Source organism: Lissotriton helveticus, chromosome 1_1 (genome assembly GCF_964261635.1).
Source record: "Lissotriton helveticus chromosome 1_1, aLisHel1.1, whole genome shotgun sequence".
Lineage (NCBI taxonomy): Eukaryota > Metazoa > Chordata > Amphibia > Caudata > Salamandridae > Lissotriton > Lissotriton helveticus.
This window is the reverse complement of record NC_136057.1, coordinates 1,698,508,363-1,698,526,301: the sequence shown is the minus strand read 5'-3', so window position 1 is coordinate 1,698,526,301 and position 17,939 is coordinate 1,698,508,363. Positions and strand designations below refer to the sequence as shown.

Below are 17,939 nucleotides of genomic sequence, written 5' to 3'. Positions count from 1 at the left end.
AAGTGCAGAAGGTAATGCAAATCTCCTATACAGAAACATTAAAAGGATGTAACTGTTTGGAGAGGAAGCAATGCATGCATCTTTTCCACTTAGAGGCGTATCATGTGTGAGGACTAGGCTTTCCTGTCCCACTCAGGATAATCATGTTTTCCTCTGTCAGATTGAGGTAACCAAACTCCAGGAAGTCAGGTAACAGATAGCTAGGTTCAGATGTTTGGGATCTGGGTGTCTGAGCTGGCAATAATGAAGAGTAAGGTATGGTGCTTGTTGAAGGTACTAGTGACTGACAGGTGGAAAAGCATACACCAATATCCCTGACCAGTTTACACATAGGGCAATGCTCATGGACTGTGGGTACTTGTACCAGGAGCTGAATGTTTGGCATTTTGCATTTTCGGGAGTGGTGAACAGGCCTATGACTGGAGTGCCCAACCACTGAAACTACCTGTTAGGGACTTGTTGGTGGATTTCCCACTTGTGGACTTATTGCTGAGAATACTGGCAAATAATCGACCAACAAGTGAATGTTGCTGCAGGTTTCCCATTGCCAAATCTCCTGAGCTAACACATGAAGATGGGGAAAGTAGGTACCACCCTGTTTCTGGATGTAGAACATGGCTGTCATGTTGTCTGTCTTTATTAATATGGTGCCATCCCCCTGCAGACATGGGAGGAATGCTTTCAGTGCTGATCCGATGGGCAGAAGCACCAGCAGGTTGTTTATGTGATGTTTCTGGTGGTGAGGGGTCCAGGCGCCTTTGACAGTCATATCACAGAGGTGAGCTCCCCGCCCCATGAGAGAAGCATCAATGGTTACGGTCAACAGTGGAAGTGGGTCTGGAACGGGCCTGCCAAGCAACATATTGTTGATATTCCACTAAAGCAGAGTGCTGGGCCCGGGTTATTACCAACACTAGATCCTTCCCATGCACTTTCACTTTTCCCCACTGCCTTGGGAGGCATTCTTGTAGCGGTTGAATGTGTACTTGGAGTATGGTACAATTACTGTCATAAATAAGCATGGGCGGATTTTGCGAATTGGCAATCCGCGAACTTGCGTATTTACGGATTCGCAATCCGCAAAATCCGCGAACTCTCGCGAATTTTTTTTGTGTTCGCAAGGGTTTCTGCAAGTTCGCGAGGGTTGTATACCAGTTCGCAATTGCGAACTTACTTGTCGGCTCGCAACGGCCGCGACTATGTTGTTTCTACGTCTGGTTCATCATCACAGGTTCACAGCACCCTCTGTTTCACCACTGCCACCCTCTGGTACACCCATGCCACCCTCTGGTACATCACTGCCACCCTCTGGTTGGTTTATCACTGTAGATTATGGGGGTGAAAAAAAGCAAGCACACCTGCCCTGCTTCAACTGACATGAATTAATTTGGGGTTGATTAATGTGTCACTGAATTTAAACTTCCAGTCTGGCTGGCACCTGCTTCCTTATCTGTAATTTGCTTTCTGTTGCAGTGCAATTTTTTTTCACGGGACCTTTGTGGCCTACTTGTAGCTATTCTCTGAGCCTGCTGTGAGGGTCAGAGCAGGGTCATAGAATAGTTGCAAGTAGGCAACTGAACTCTGAAGGGGCCCCTCAGGAAGCACTACAGGGAATGGTTACTAATGATAAGATTGAACTTTTGCACCTGCAGAGTGCTTTCAGTTTTGCAAAAATCCAAATATCCAGCAGCATCCACAAAAAGTAATCCTTCCAGGTCAAGATCCAAATCAAAGTGACCAGCACATGAAGAAAGCACTGGGAGGAGCCTGCTGGACAGGAAAAGGAAGTTGGAGACTGTGGGGCACTTCCTTCCTCCCAGCCCCCCCCCCCCCAAAATGGACTCCTTGCAAAGAAAAAGTGCAGGCAAATGTCACTGAATTTAAACTTTCCGTCTGGCTGGCACCTGCTTCCTTATCTGTAATTTGCTTTCTGTTGCAGTGCAATTTTTTCTCACAGGACCTTTGTGGCCTACTTGTAGCTATTCTCTGAGCCTGCTGTGAGGGTCAGAGCAGGGTCATAGAATAGTTGCAAGTAGGCAACTGAACTCTGAAGGGGGCCCTCAGGAAGCACTACAGGGAATGGTTACTAATGATAAGATTGAACTTTTGCACCTGCTGAGTGCTTTCAGTTTTGCAAAAATCCAAATATCCAGCAGCATCCACAAAAAGTAATCCTTCCAGGTCAAGATCCAAATCAAAGTGACCAGCACATGAAGAAAGCACTGGGAGGAGCCTGCTGGACAGGAACAGGAAGTTGGAGACTGTGGGGCACTTCCTTCCTCCCACCCCCCCTTAAAATGGACTCCTTGCAAAGAAAAAGTGCAGGCAAATGTCAACCTGAGGAGTTATTCTGATAAAAATCATAATTTTCAAGGTTTATGCTGCCTGCTGGTGGATTTCTTGTGCGAAATTGCAAATTTTGCAATCTCGCAATTGCGAGATTGTCGCTGCCCGCCGCATCTACTTGTTCGCAAGTGTTTACTCCCGCGAAATTGTATAGTATTCTAGTTGGCAAGTGCGACCATGCAAAAAATCCGCTTCGCATGGATTTTACGAATTTTCGGCAAGTTCGCGAGAGTTCGCGGATTGCGAATTTGCCGAAAATCCGCAAAATCCGCGAGCGGAACGGGTTTTACGCTCATGCTTAGTCATAAAGTCATCAACCCTTAACAGTTTCGTCACATGTTTGAGCAGTAATGGGATGGTGTGTCTGAGAAGAGGCAGCAGCTGTTGGGATGTAATCACACTCTGTTCATTGGGATATGCTTTGTCTGTCACCACATTTAGGACAAAGCAGAGGAAGGGCTGCACCGTCTGCAGCTGAAGATGCGATTTTTTAGCACTAATGGCTGTGAAGTAGAGACGTTGTTTGAGTGAGTGCTAGACATTGTTGTTTGCAGCTGCCTTTATCAGCCAGTCGCTTAAGCATGGAAGACATTTGGTGTGTCTGCGCATGTGTGCTACCACCCCTGCTAGGCAATTCGTAAACACCCTTGGAGCTATGGTGACGCCAAAGTGTGACACCTTGGTTTGGTATTGTTGTTCATTTACCACAAACCAGAGGTACTGGTGATGAGCTGGGTGAATCAGGATCTAAAAGTTCACATCTTTCAAATACAGTACTGAGATTAAGTTGTCTTGCTGTAGCAGCAGGATGACATCATGTAGAGTGACCATGTGAAAGTGTTCGAAAAGCATGAAGCTGTTCAATGACCAGAGGTTGCGAATCAGCCGAAGGAAGACGTATTTTTTGGAGATTACAAAGTACAGAGAATACATCCTGTAAAGCTCTGGTGTGCAGGTACAGGTCCTATTGAGCTCTTTTGTAAAAGAACTTGAACCTATTCCTTCAGAAGGTAAAGGTGATCTGAACTTAGTACGTGATGGGGGGTGGGAAATTGGGAGGGGCTGTGTAAAATGTGAGGCAATAACCTTCCCGCACAATGGAGAAGATCCATTGATCTCAGGGGATGCCTTTCCTTACAGGCATGATGGGGATGGGGCAGGGAGTGGGAGTCACTGGCCTGCAGTGGAGGAGCCCCTAGAGGAGTCCCCTCTGCCTTTCCCATGCCCATTTCCCCTCTGGACCCTCTCTGTATGATCTTGGGCTGACACCCTAAGTCAGATATGCCAGTGGAGTAAGATGCTAGTATTACTACACTTTGTGCCGGCATCTGCCACATCCAGGGTACATCTAATATTGACACTGCTGATGGTTTTCCTCTCAGCAACCAACTCTTGTCCTCTTTTATGTTAGGCCTCTGGCTGGTGCTTTACCAGCTTCTCCATCTGCTCCCAGTGGTACCAGCAGAACCTGGAAAGGAATCCCACTGAACCAGCAAACCACCAGTGTGTGACTGCACCAAATGCTAAACACTTTCCTGCTCCATCAATTCAATTTCGACTCCTTGTCAGGCGGAAGAGGGTCTCCCGTGGCCTGTGCAGAAACCCTTTTAAGTGCAGTGTGCATGACTAAGGAGTCAGCGACAATTTGTCCATGAATATAAACAAGGTCGTTTGGGGCAGGCTTACATGTGGAGTAACCACCCTGGCTTTCAGGGGCTCAGTAAAGTTGTCAGCGGCCGAGTTGAGCTTTCTCTTGAGCATGGAGAAGTTATGGATTGCATGCTCCATCTCAGACAAGGTTTAGACTAGGAAGTCACCCTCTCTCTTGGGGCCTAAAGGACTCATCAAAGAGGTCCTGTGGGTAGTAGGAGCTGTCTGGTTCTGAATCAGTGCTGTGTGGCTTAGGTGCAGAGTGCTGGGGTGGTAGTGGTGGAGGAGCTGTGGGCAGCAATGGGAATGCGGTAGGGGTGATGGCTGGATCCCTGACCCGTTTAGGTTTTGATGGTGAGAGAGGGTTGAAATGTGGCTGTTCTCTAAATGCCAGCCAGTATTTTTGGGGATACAGATGAGTTCTGGAGCCAGCGGTTTGTAGAGTATTTTGCTAGTGTCCAGGTGGATGAAAAGTTTCTCCTGTTTTCCATCCAGGACTTCCTGGAGTTTCTCAAAGATGGACAAAGCTGGAGTGTCTGGCTTCAACGTCGTATAGGGTTTCAGCGCCGGCCTCAATACCGGCTGCTGATGAGCTTTTGGCATCAGCTCCGAGTGCGGCTTCTCGGAGCGTCATTGACAATATTGTGGTGATTTTGACGCAGAGTGTGGCTCTTTTCACAACTCTAGTGCCAAGAAGGCATGGAAGGTGCAGTTCCGTGCCCTTGGATGTGCTAATTTGAGTCGGAGGTATCCAGGCTTGGATGAGCGGAACCAAAACGTTTGGGCAGTTTGCAGCTCGACTTGGGGCTCGATACAAGACTCATGCAGAAATGCTCCTCTGCCTCCAGCTATGTGTTTTGGGGCTTGAGATTGACTGTGACACTCAGAAGATACGTGTGATGTTAACTGGGTCTTTGGCCTCCAAGGCTAGCATGTGTTGCGCTGCTGGTTCAAGGAACTTGACCCTCCTCGATGTAGGAGGCTCCGGTGAAGACAGCCTATGGGATCTCTTCTGCATGCCCCTCCGGAATGCCAGATGGCCTGAATTCCTCTTCCTTTACATCGAGCATATCTTCAGCTCTAAAAATGTCAGGTGTTTCTGATGAGACCTGTCCCTGCATCCTGTATTGCACCCACCTCCTTTCCCTCTGGCACCTTAAGTTTTCTTTGCTGCAGAAGGTGAGCCAGGTTTTGCAGGAATTCTCCACATGTCCTTGCAATAGGCAGAGATTACACACCCTGTAATGATCGCATCCTGAATGACATGTACAGAAGAACCCCAAAGTGTACCTGAGTATCAAGAAGAAGCAACTGTGAAAGTAGCCCAGACCATTCAGAGGAGCTGATATCATTTTGGCAGATATCTCCGGTGTGCGTCAACAATGGATCCCAGATGAGTTACTTTCTATTCCATTCTCCCAGGTCACCTACCTCTGTGCACAACGTATACAGCCTGTTCCCTCCACATTCAGGTATACCTGCACATGGGGGCCTACTCTTAATTCCCACGCTCTCTCATTCTTTGGTTACCACAGCACAACATGCTTTCTCCTGCCTAAACCCATTCCTACTATTTTATCATTTCCCCCATTAAATTCTAGGTCCCTAAGCCATGACTCTACAATTCACTCTTCCTTCTTGAGACTTTGAATCCGCAGATTATTAAGGATTTTTTTCATCCTAATGATTATTTTTTCAATGGACTCGATTGGGGTGCTTGATCTCTAGATTTATTCTTTTCTCACTTGTAAACTGAAGATGCTGCTAAAAACTTATAGATCACGTTGGTTTCAATTTTCCAAGCAACACAGTTATATTTTCCATCCTGCAACTGGAGTCTGACCACACTGCCATCAAGAGGGTGTTCTTTCTCTGAAGGTGAGGATGGGTCCATACTGGAATTGCTCATAAACACTATCAATTTGGTTTCTTATTTCCCTTCTTAAGTGGGTTCACCAGAGTTCACATGTGAACTTCCAAATTCCAACTGACCACCTAAACTTGTGCATGCCAGCACTCACAATTTGCAAATGCTCAGAATATTACACAATATGTGCATTCAGGTTTTTTTCTTGTATACATCATCAGCTCATGAGTATCGTCTCCTATGATATCATCAGACTAGACAGAACAGACAGGCCAGGCGGTGGTATAGCCTGCATACACCAGATCAGCCTAACAGTGACCATCTCCAATGCCCCCGCTATATCACCTTGGGAATACCTATGCTTAAACATCACCAATAACAACAAACAAATATGCTCTTTACACACCTTCTACCATTCTCCTGGAGATAACCTCACATTCATAGAACACTTGACGGACATTCTAGCATCAAATGACAACCAGCAAAATAAGTAAATTTTCTTGGGGGACTTCAACCTTCACTGGGACGACCAGAATGACCCAGGGGTAAACAGCCTCAAAGCTTTCTTCGCAGACCTTAATCTTAACCAAATATGTAACAGCCCCACACACGACAAAGGTGCAACTCTCGACCTAATAATCTCCAAAGTGGACTCCACACAACTCGAAATGATACTCCCATGCGACTGTTCTGACCATCATGTCATTACATTCCAAGTCTTGGAAACTATTAAACGACTCCCTTCACAACCCCTGAGAACTAAGATCTGGAAGAGAAACCTGAAAAACGTCGGCTCTGACCTTATAGCTTCAGCCATCTCAAACCCGCTCTGTCCCCCGGAAGACCTGGCCAATGTACAGGGGCTGACCGATCACTACTTTCACTCCATGAACAACCTGCTAGACAAAATTGCCCCGCTTCAACTGAAAAGAACTTCTTCAAAAGACTCAAAACCGTGGTATGATGGGAGGCTAAATGAAGACAGACGCTCTCTTAGAGTAATTGAACGACGCTGGAAAGCCACCCCCTCAGCTGACCACCTCAAACTTCTAAGAATCTCCAGAAATGCTTATTTTAGAAAGATCAGAAAGTCTAAAACCGATTTCTTCAGGTCTCTACTAGACCTAGCCAAGAACCGCCCCAAAAAGCTATTCGATCTTATCAAAGCCCAAACGAAGAGCCCACCAAGTCTCCTCAACGCTAGCCCACTCTTTCTACCTAACTGTGATGAATTTGCCTCCTTCTTCGCCTCTAAGACAGAATCCAATAAATCAGATCTTCTCAAGTGGAGAAGTGTGGCTCAATGGTTAGAGCGGCAGACCCTGATGCAGAGGTCTAGCCCGGGACCAGGGTTCAATTCCCTGCCTCGGCAGGTCTTTAGCTTAAAAATTCCACGGACCTGATAATTCTCGCCTCGGTGCCTATTCCAATCATGGAGTCCTACTCTGCAACTCTGGGCAATAGCTTGCTTAATCTCCACAACGGCCCCCACAACGCTAAGGATGCCTGGCCTCCACCTTGGGGGTGCCCAGGAATGGACACCTCACAGGGAAAGCCAGGATGGGTTCCACAGCGGTATTCGTACAAGCGCCTTGAGACCCTTGCGGGTGAGTAGTGCGCTATACAAGTATCAACTCTGGTACCAAGTAAGAAGCTCACTAAATATCCCATACTATAGCTCCTTAGCCCCAATATGGGACTCACCAGGCACACCTGAATGCTTAAAAGATGCCCTAGCAGCCCCTCTAAGAACGGCAGGAATCAACAAATGGGGACAATTGATGACAGAAAATTCTATACTACCGTGGCAACACCTCACAGAAATCACTAACGGGACACTTTCAAAATTCAAATATTATCAACTCACAAGTTGGGCAAGCTCTTTGACGGAGAAAAAAACCGGAAACTTGGACATAGAGAATGAAATTACCAAAATCTCACCAATAAAAAAGGAAATCTCGATATGGTATTGGGCTATAATCAACTCTGGAGACGATAATATTTCAATAACCGAACAAATTTGGAGTAAAAGCATCATAGATCCAGAAATTCCTAACCTATGGCAGAAATCATTTGGGAAATGTTGGTCCATTATTAAACCAGCTCGCCTAAAAAGAAATCACCTGTTTACTCTGCATAGGGCATATTGGACACCAAAAAAATTGTCAAAATTTAAAGGAGCGACCACAAAATCCTGCCCTAAGTGTGGTCTAGAGAAAGCAGACGACATACACATGTTTCATAAATACCCAAAACTGGATTTCTTCTGGCAAGAAGTAGGTAACACGATATGTCTGATATTGGGAACAAACCTAAAAGTAAGTACAACATTGATTATTTTTGGGATATGTACTGAGCTCAATTTAAGCAATGATAGGTTAAACAGAAAACAAGAAGACCTATTATTTGTTTTGATTCTCCTTGCTAGAAGGGAGATCTGTTTGAACTGGGTTAAATCAGTACCACCTTCGCAGACGGAATGGTTAAACTCCATAATGACAACTCATAAATTAGACAGAAAGGGAAATTTTTCCAAAAAATTTAACTTTTGGGAAATCTGGGAAAATCACTGTATTAATAACATGTAAGGGAAAAGGAATAGAACACCAATATGTCCAATGATTAAAGCGATGACAATAATTCATATGGGAATAATTTCCCGCCGAGTAGCCTGAGAGGCTAGCTCACACCCTCTTCGCTAAGAATTATTGAATGGTAAAGGATATAGGAGGACCGAAATACGACAGATCCACCAAAGGGGTACTCTACGTGGTCGATAAAGTACAAGAAAAGAGTGAAAGAACAAAAGTGGATGTCTAAAAGCTCCCCGCTGTACTCCTTATACATTTCATACGCAAAATGAGGATAAAAAAAAAAAAAAAAAAAAAGCTATACAAGTATCAATTTACATTATCCATCTCAGACTTGGAAAATAACTCATCACTGCCTCCAGCTGGCGCCCAAGCTAATGACCTCCCAATATTTAAACTAAAAAACAATGCAACTTGGTCCCACTTCAACACCTAAAGTGAAGACACCATATTAAAGACGCTAACCGCAATGAAACCCTCCAATCATTTCACAGACCCGCTCCCGGCGAATTACTTAGAAGACTTAATTACTCTCTTACTACCCCTCTGGACCAAGATCATTAACACGTCCCTCCTTCAAGGATCCATTCCAGACATCCTGAAAACAGGTCAGGTTTTGCCTATCCTAAAGAAAAAAACAGCGGACCCCTCAGACCCTAATAACTATCGTCCAATTTCTAACATTCCTATGTTAGCCAAATTACTGGAAAAATGAGTTCACATACAGCTGAACAGTCACATTGATCAATTAAAGCTGCTTAACCAATTTCAATCAGGCTTCAGATCAGGTCACAGCACCGAATTAGCCATGACACATGTATTAGACGACGCTCTAAAAATCCTAGACCAAAATGAAGCCTGTCTACTAATCCTACTCGACCTGTCATCAGCTTTTAACACCATCAAACACGACAACCTGCTTGATCTCCTGAAACACAGAATGGGAATGTCTGGAAATGTATTTAACTGGTTCGCCTCTTTCCTCCAAAATAGATCCCAAAGAATCAAGGTCAACCAATTCCTGTCCAACCCCATGCCAGTCACATTAGGAGTTCACAAGGCTCCTCCCTCTCACCCACCCGTTTTAACCTTTTTATGGAACCTCTTACTAATCTTCTCAGCCTCGCCAAGATACACTTCCACATGTATGCTGACGACACCCAAATATACATCAAGATCCACTCACTTGATGACATCAAATCGCTCAACACCACACTACAAAAAACCCAAACATGGCTGGCCAAAAACCATTTGAAACTTAACCCCCTCAAAATGGATTTCCTCTTAATCGCTCCCCCTATCAAAACTCCCACTATCCTGGATTGGATGAAGCACTTAACAGCTCTCAATGGTCAACCTCTCATCGTCGACTCAGCGAAATCGCTAGGGGTAACGCTTAACAGTAACCTAAAGATGCAGAAACACATCAGTGCCTCAACAAAAGGAGCTAACTTCCACCTAAAGACCCTGCAAAAATTGAAACCCTTTCTGCCCGCCTACAATTTCAAACAAGCAGTTCAAGCCCTAGTAATCCCCCGCGTGGAATATGGGGCAGTAACCTTATGCGGCCTCCCTAGGTCATAGACAGCCCCACTAAAAGCCACGATCAACTCAGCTGCGTGGCTCATCACAGGTTCAAAGAGAAACTCTCACATAACCCCAGACCTGAGAGCCCTCAACTGGTTACCGTTTGAAGCCAGAAATCATCTAAAAATCACTGGTATGATGCACAAGGCCCTCTACCACAACGCCGCACACTACCTAGCTCAGAAACGGGTGTTCTCTGTTGGCAGCAGAGCCTCCAGGAGTGCCAAGACTTCTTCTACAACCACAACTATTTGCCAAGAAAATAAACCTATAACCGGTCCTTCTCTGGTATGGCTCCGAGGATCTGGAATGCTTTGCCCATTGAAATAAGAATGAGCCCTTCCACTGCCACCTTCAAAAAAGAAGTGAAAGCGATCCTCATGGCTAAAGTCACGTGAACTCTATGACTATTTACTGTATTTTATTATTTGCTGTGTTTCTGCGTTCCACATTAGTCCTTCTGTTTTCTCGCTAGCTTAGTATTTTTTCTTTCGATTGGAGCTTTGTATAACATCTTCACTTAGATCTCTGTATGCTATATCTTGCCTTCTACTTATGACTTGTAAAGCGCTCAGATACTCCCAAGAGTCTTGTTCGCGCTATATAAAACCTTCAAAATAAATCAAAATAAAACTTATGTTACTCCTGTGGAATGAGATCTTTTATTGCAAGAGGCTTTGCATACAGTTCATTCAAAAGGCATTTGTCTGATTGAAATAGCAAGTATAGTGGTTTTTCCTTATCTGTCACATTTTCCAAGGGACATGTCTTCAATGTTCTTCACAATGGACACACCTCCTTGCAGATTCCTCACTGTAAACTTTTCCCAAGATTGATGCTGAACCAATACGTTTTTTCCAAAAATTCCTCAACTTTGCACCAGGTAGCGCTGGAGGGGCACTAGCTGTGGATTCACATGACATCATTGCAACAGCGCGCCATAGGGGCGCCAACCTCAGCTTGTAAGGTCAGTTGCGGCTTTCCATGCACCACAGATACTGGAATGTAGAGGTTGGCAAGTCTTTTCCTCAATAATTTGTCACTTTTTCCCAAAAAATTCTGGAAGCATATCTCCTCCAAAATCGTAATGTTTTTAGCCTTGATCAGACTACCGATCTTTTTAGTATCACCTTCAGACAGCTTTTAGCATGCCTGTTGTCAAAAGACCTATTGTGGCTTTTGATCAGACCACTGCTCATGATTGGATAGATTTCCTGCATCATTTGCTTGCCTATTATTCGAGTGATTACCACCTTATTATTATGGTTGTCCTTCGCCTACAGCATTGCTTCTTTATCAGCTTTTTGATTGGATCACTTGTACCCTTCCATTGCTGCTTGCATTCATCCATCTACTTATTTCTTTTTCTTTCGGCACTCCAAGGAATGGCAGGTGTTTTCTTGCTTTCTCTCCAATGTGCTCCTTCTCCCCCGACATTCCCTTACCCCCATCTAATTCCATCTATTCCACTGCTTCCCCACCAGCTCCTTGTCCTGTTTGGCTTTTCTGTTGTCCTTTTGTTTAACAATACATTCACCAGTGTCCTAGCTCTTCGGTAGATTGCCGGCAGCTCTCTGCTGGGATTGTTGCTCTATGCCCTCCAGCAATGTATGTCTGTTTCACTCGCCAAGCACATCCTCTGTTGCTCCCACATGCCTTGCAATCCTGTTTTTTCCCTTACTTTTCTGGATGGCCCGGCAGCTGCATTTTTCTACCAGACTGCTCCTTTCTTTAAAATGTTGTTTTGCACACATTTACAAATGTATCAGCCACTTTGGAACCGTATATTCAAAAATCCAAGAGCCGCATGACGTGTGTGCGTACATGCAGGTGAGGCATGTGCACACACCTTTAATTGGTTGTAAATTTACTGCTCCAAGGTGGGCATCAGCCATCTTGGAATTGCACATTTCAAAAGTTAAAATGGTGGCCACCTGGTATATGTGCACGCATGCAAGTGAGGCATGTGCGCACATTTGTCATCATTCTTTAACAGGTTTTTTGCATTATGTTGTTCAGCATCGACAACAAGCATTGCCAAAGCAAAAATGCCGGCTAATGCATTTGAAAGCCAGGACCGATTTGTTTTGGCAATACCTGTTTCTTACTGTAATGTTGAAAGACTTTTTAGAGATTCTTCATAAGGTATCTCCTCCAAACTTTCCTAAGAAGAGTATATCAAGGTGGATAATTTAATGTCACTACAAGTAGATCACACAATACTTTCTTCAGGCACGATTGTATTGATTAATATGACATAATACACTTCCCGGTCGGTCACACTGCCCTTGAGAAACTTTTTGGTTAAATACAGATTTATTTTTTCTATGCAATTGCATAATATTCGAGTCCATTGTTTTCTTACTTGTAACTGTAGTTGCCCATCACAGATATGATTGACCTGCCCAGTCTCCCCTAGGTCAGAGTGATCTAATGTCTTAGGGAACTCAAATAGAGCCACAAAAACTGTTCTTTCAGTTATTAAACCAGAAGGGCCTCTGCAAATTTCATACCATGTGTGTACCAAGCAGATTCTAACTTTGACCAAAATGTTGTGTTGGGCCCTTTACTGTCAGATCCTAAGCACTGTAAAGGGACAACAGAAGTAGGTGCAGAAGTGTCGGGATAAGGCAACTATTTTACATTCCACTCACCAGGTTCTTGAAGACTGCCCCATAGACCTTTGAGCTCGGGTGCTTTTCCAGTGTGGCTGTATTGTTCACAATCTCACCTGCACATTCACTGTTAGAAGAGAGTGAGATAAGCAGATAAAGCAGGGGATCAGAGACAGACAGATGAAAAAAGACCCTTATGACAGCCACTAAACTCATGTATGGAAATGTTCATGATTTCGCCTGACTATTCGCCTAAAAAGTCACAGGAATGAGCAATTCACTTTGGTAAGATGCACCATTCTGGCACGCTGATGCTTTTCTTCGAAGATGCACCTATCAAGCAATCAATGAGACAGCCGAATAACTGGGTAGAATAGGACAATCCCAAGCCCATGCCAGGGGATGACTGCACTGAAATGTACAGTATTTCCATTTATTTCTACAACACTCTTTTGCTAGGAGCCCCCAAATCCACAGCTGCCCCAACGTTGCATTTTCAATATTGACACGTGACTCCTGGACACATTTTCCAGTTCCTTTGGTCCACAACCCAGAAATGTTTCTAAAAAACTTTACTCACGTCCAGGCCTCAATGCTTTGCCTCAGCATCATTTCCCGTGCTTGCTTCTCTGTGATGATGGACACCTTCACACTCGGCATCTTGTCCTGGTTGTCAAGCAGCTTGGATCCCAACAAGATACGCACACTGGCCTGGAACTTGGTTTGGGTTTTCAAGACTTGTGGAGGCTGCTTGTCCACAATTAATGAGCTGAGGGGTGAGTGAAGGCTCAAATAAAAATCTCTTCACATTCTAGAATAAAACAACACTGCCCAAAAGCCATCTACAGCCGTTCATAACTTAATCAGACACTATTGTCTGGACTCTTAATCCTGACTTATTAGAGGTGGGTTTGGCCTTTCTGCGGAAACTACTGAATTAACATATAGTTTTGACTTTACTACAAGAATTCTTTTTCCTCTGGCTATCCCACCTCCGTTCCTTTAAAGTTTGTCTTGCTATTCTATTAAGATGTTTGTGAAAATGTTGTGATAGAGAAGTCAAAGGTACTTACTTGTAATTCTCGTTCTCCATCACTGGTAACCTAATTAAATTCAGAAAGTCAGTTCTCCTCCCTGGTAAAGCCAAGAGAATGGATATGGAGTTTTAATTACGGGCCCAATGTACTAATAGATGGTCACCGAAATCTGGGTGTGATTTGCGCCCATTATTTTTGCGAACCGTAAACAATTTAATGAACTGACCTATGTACTAATGGATTGGTGCGCTAAATTCTGGTACTGAGTGCGTCGCAATCCAACTTATCTCATAAATATTAATGTTAGGTCATAGATTGCGACTCGCTCTGGTTCGTGGCCATTACAGTGATGGTGGCTAGCTACGGTCAGCAGACCATCCATGTCTAATTGCCCTTCAATAAGGTAAAGTTTTTTTATTAAATGCAGACAGTTTTCCATTAAGGAAACAATGCTACATTTAAGTTTTCTGTTTCAAAAAACTTTGTTTGAGACCTCTGTTTAAACCCTAAAAACCTTTTTTTGCATTCACAAAGCAGAAGCAACTGGATTTTGGTGACGGAACATTGACCTATCTCATACCAAATCTAAATTTTGAAGGGGTGCCTACAACTCGCCCTTTCCAAATAGCAGTACTGTATGGAGTCAGTAAGCCATTTTAGGAGTCCGAATAAAATGTAGTACAAAGTAAAACACAATTTTCTGTGGTCGCCAAAATGCAATTTCTATTGTTTGCAAGCATGAAAACATTTAGTACATCTGGCCCTGTATCGGTACCCTTATATGACAAATGAACAGGGTGCTAACGGGCAGGCTCTAGAGGAGCCTGACTCTTTTAAATGGGCAACATTTAATTTTATATCTATCAGACTTAATCCTATTGGCAGCCTTATATTTATTTTCCTTTTTTAGATGAAATAATCAAAAAATGGTTTGTGCAGCCCAGTTGCTTTCTTCACTAGTTTTAATCCCAATGTGATAACATATCAAAAATGTTTCTTCTGGGGGGGAGGAGCTACGCTAGCAACCAAGATGGCCGCGTAGGCTCTCGGCTCCGCCGACCTCCGTATCCTGCCAGAAGATCCTGTCGATAATCCTGATTTAGCGCCCGAACAACATTGAGGGAGGAGTGACGTGGCACAACAGTGGCTGGGAGTGGAGGTCCCTGGCCCGTGGACCCGGTGTGACTCGACCGGGGTTCGGCGGGTCGGGGTCTTCGCCCACGCAGACGAGCTGCATATTGTCGCCGCAGAATCTGGTCAGTCCCCTCTGACGACGTCCGTTCCGCTCCTATCTATTCCCCCTGGGGAAGCCGGCTCCTCGGGGGCAGTGACCATGATCGTTGTTGAGTGTGGAGAAATGGATCTGACGGAGAGTGCGCTGTCGCTAAAGACCATAATGTCAGCCATCGGGGCATTTCATTCACTTGTGGATGCCCTGCTCCACAAAATGATGACAAGATTATTGGCAATGGAGTACGTGGAACCGGACCCTGCTACATCTCCAGTATTACCGCAAGCTGTGATTTCAACTACGACCACTTTGATACCGGACGAGGACCCCGTGCGACAAGAGGAGCAGCAACCCTTGATTGGTCTCTTGGAAACTCCCGAACCCAGTGTTTTGAACGTATTGACATACTTACCACCGTTGCTGACTTTGGGAAAACTGATTTTCGCCCCTTCCCCGGAGAATCCTTTGGGTGACTGTCATTGGACTTCTGTTTCATCCTCTCCCTCTTTAGTGACTCTACTATTTTGGAGTAAACCACATTGGGACTATTCGTCCGTGAAGGAGTGTTCCTATGCTGCTGAAGTTCTTGGCCACTTGCTGATTTTGAATTGTATTGTATTACATTTGTTTAGACTCATTCTTTACTTTGATTCTCCTAATGAAGTGCTGGGAGGGGCTCCCACAATGGCTCGGATGGGCCAGGGTTGAATATGGTCGACGGTAATTGGTGTCACTGCCCTAAAAGATATTGAGTTTGTGGCTGTTTGTCTCGCGGGAGGTTGGGCGGTGTGTCACAGCACCCCCTGTTTTCAAGTAACTGTTGCTAATATTGACTTTTCACCATAGGGGGTGCTGGTTTCTGGCGGGGGGAGAGGGGACCGGGAGCCTATATGGAAATGCCCTCCCCCACAGTCTCTCTCTTTTCTTCTTTTAGAACATAGTTAGTTGGGGCGACAGGCACACTGCGTGGGGGGTTAGTCGATAGCCGTTGCAGGGGTGCAGGGTGGGGGGAAGGGTTTTTTGTTTTCTTTTAGTTATCGCTCATATGGTTTCTTTTTTTTTCCCGATCCTTCTTAGTCTTTTCCTTTATTAGTAATGTTGTCGAAATATCCTGGTCTTATGTTGTTTTTACATTCCAGTATCTGGTTGTCATGACACTCTGCAGTTCTGGTTTTTACGGGTGGGAGGGTCTCGAGAGTCCGCATTTCAACTGTTTATCGACTATAATTTGCAAGTCATGTCTCGAATTCATTAGCGCGGGCCTCTCGGAGATTTCTCTGTTGCTTCACGTATATCCTGCTATTGTCCCTGTTCACCCTATTATTGTGTATGTATATATGACACCAGATATGTCTTTTATTTTTTGTTTCTGTCCTAAAACTAATAAAAAGATTTATAAAAAAAAAATGTTCTTCTGCTACCATATGAAATGCTTTCCAAAGAGATCTATGTTGCATAAACTAAAGTGTTTTTGGAATCCCCTACATTTGTAAACATCCTACATATTGTACCTTGATGGAGAACAAGGACTACAAGGAAGCTTTCCACTTTTCTATGGAATTTTCTTTATGTTCTTAGGGCCAGGATTAAATATGTCCGCCTTTCGCAGAAGAAGCTCAAATAGCTTGTAGGAGTATATGTAGAAATATGGTACTAAGGGGCCTATTACGATTGCGGATTTCCCGCATCCACCGGGCCGGCGGAAGCCACCGCTGGCCCGGAGGATGCGGGAAATCCGCCGGGGAGCCTTGCAAGACCCACCGCCATATTAGGATGGCTGGTGGGTCTCACTATCTGTCCGCCGCTTTTCCGCCGCGGGCGGAATCCGCCCGCGGCGGAAAAGCATTAACATGGCTGGCGGTGTCTATCAGACACCGCCAGCCATATTAGGACGACTGCGGAAAGATGCATTTACACGGCGGCATTTCCGCCGTGTAAATGCATATGGATTTGTGTTTGGGGGCCCGTTGCGGGCCCCCAGGGGTGAAGGGGGGGGTGGGGGGTGCACATGGGGGGTACCTATGGTACCCCCCTGCATTTGCCTGCACAAAGCGGCAGGCACCACGAGGTGCCTGCCACTTTGTGCATGCAAATGCACAACTTACTTTTTTATCATTGCGGCGGGTGCTGCTTCAAGCAGAACCCGCCGCAATGATAAAAATACAGGATGTGACCGCCAGGGTGGCGGTCACATCCTAATTTGCACGGAGGGACCGCCGCTGCTCCTGCGGACGGTCCCTCCTTCTCTATGGTGGCGGACGGACTCAGGTCCGTCCGCCATCATAATCGGCCCCTAAGTGTGATATTTTGAAGGTTTAATTTGAAAATGAGGGTTCCAGACCAAAGACAGAGTAAACAGGCTTTTGAATAAAGATCTTCGTCTGACATCAAGCAGTAGCAGTACTAGACAAATATGCTCACAAGTGATGAGCCTGACCATGTCATGTTACTTTATCTGATGTCTTTGGAAAAGGTGGTATGTGGACACATTTATATTTTGTAGGTGTAGCCCAAAAGTTAAATTTAAGAATTCTGAAATGCTGCCTTGCAAATTTATTTTCAGACGTCTACATATCATATGAAGTTTTATACCTGCTGCTGACATCTCTATTGAGTCTGCAAACTATTACAGATTATTATATTGGTTGGTTCACTTGGGATTTCATCTTTCTAAGTTCAATAAAATAAGTACCATCTAAGTTTGTGATAATAAACTTCTACGCTGAAAGCCTGCAGCTTTAGGCTATTTAGTCAAAACACAATATTATTGTTATATATAATATTTTGTGAAGAAGACTAGTGATGTATAGCATATCAGACAGATGCAACTTTTGTTCACCTGGTTTATGACCAGATATTGTTAAAAAGAAAGCCCACATTGCTTACTTTCTCTTTCCAAGTTTAATCTGGGCTTTGATCACTAAGACTTCAAAATGTACTTCTGCTAGTGCTACCTTTTGCTTTCAAGACAACAACTACGACATACCTTTTTGCTGAAAGCATATGAAGCCAGCA

General features: G+C 44.6%; 1 protein-coding gene across 5 annotated transcripts in view; it reads right to left on the bottom strand.

The window, feature by feature from the left end:
- Nucleotides 1-17,939, bottom strand: part of STAT6 (signal transducer and activator of transcription 6) — a 732,055-nt gene that overhangs the window by 220,444 nt on the left and 493,672 nt on the right. For all 5 annotated transcript variants that reach the window (XM_078688994.1, XM_078688995.1, XM_078688998.1 and 2 more), the window contains exons 8-9: nucleotides 13,237-13,425; nucleotides 12,696-12,783 (exon numbers count right to left, since the gene is read on the bottom strand). In XM_078688994.1, the coding sequence (XP_078545120.1) occupies nucleotides 12,696-12,783; nucleotides 13,237-13,425 (277 nt within the window). The remainder of the gene's footprint in view (nucleotides 1-12,695; nucleotides 12,784-13,236; nucleotides 13,426-17,939) is intronic.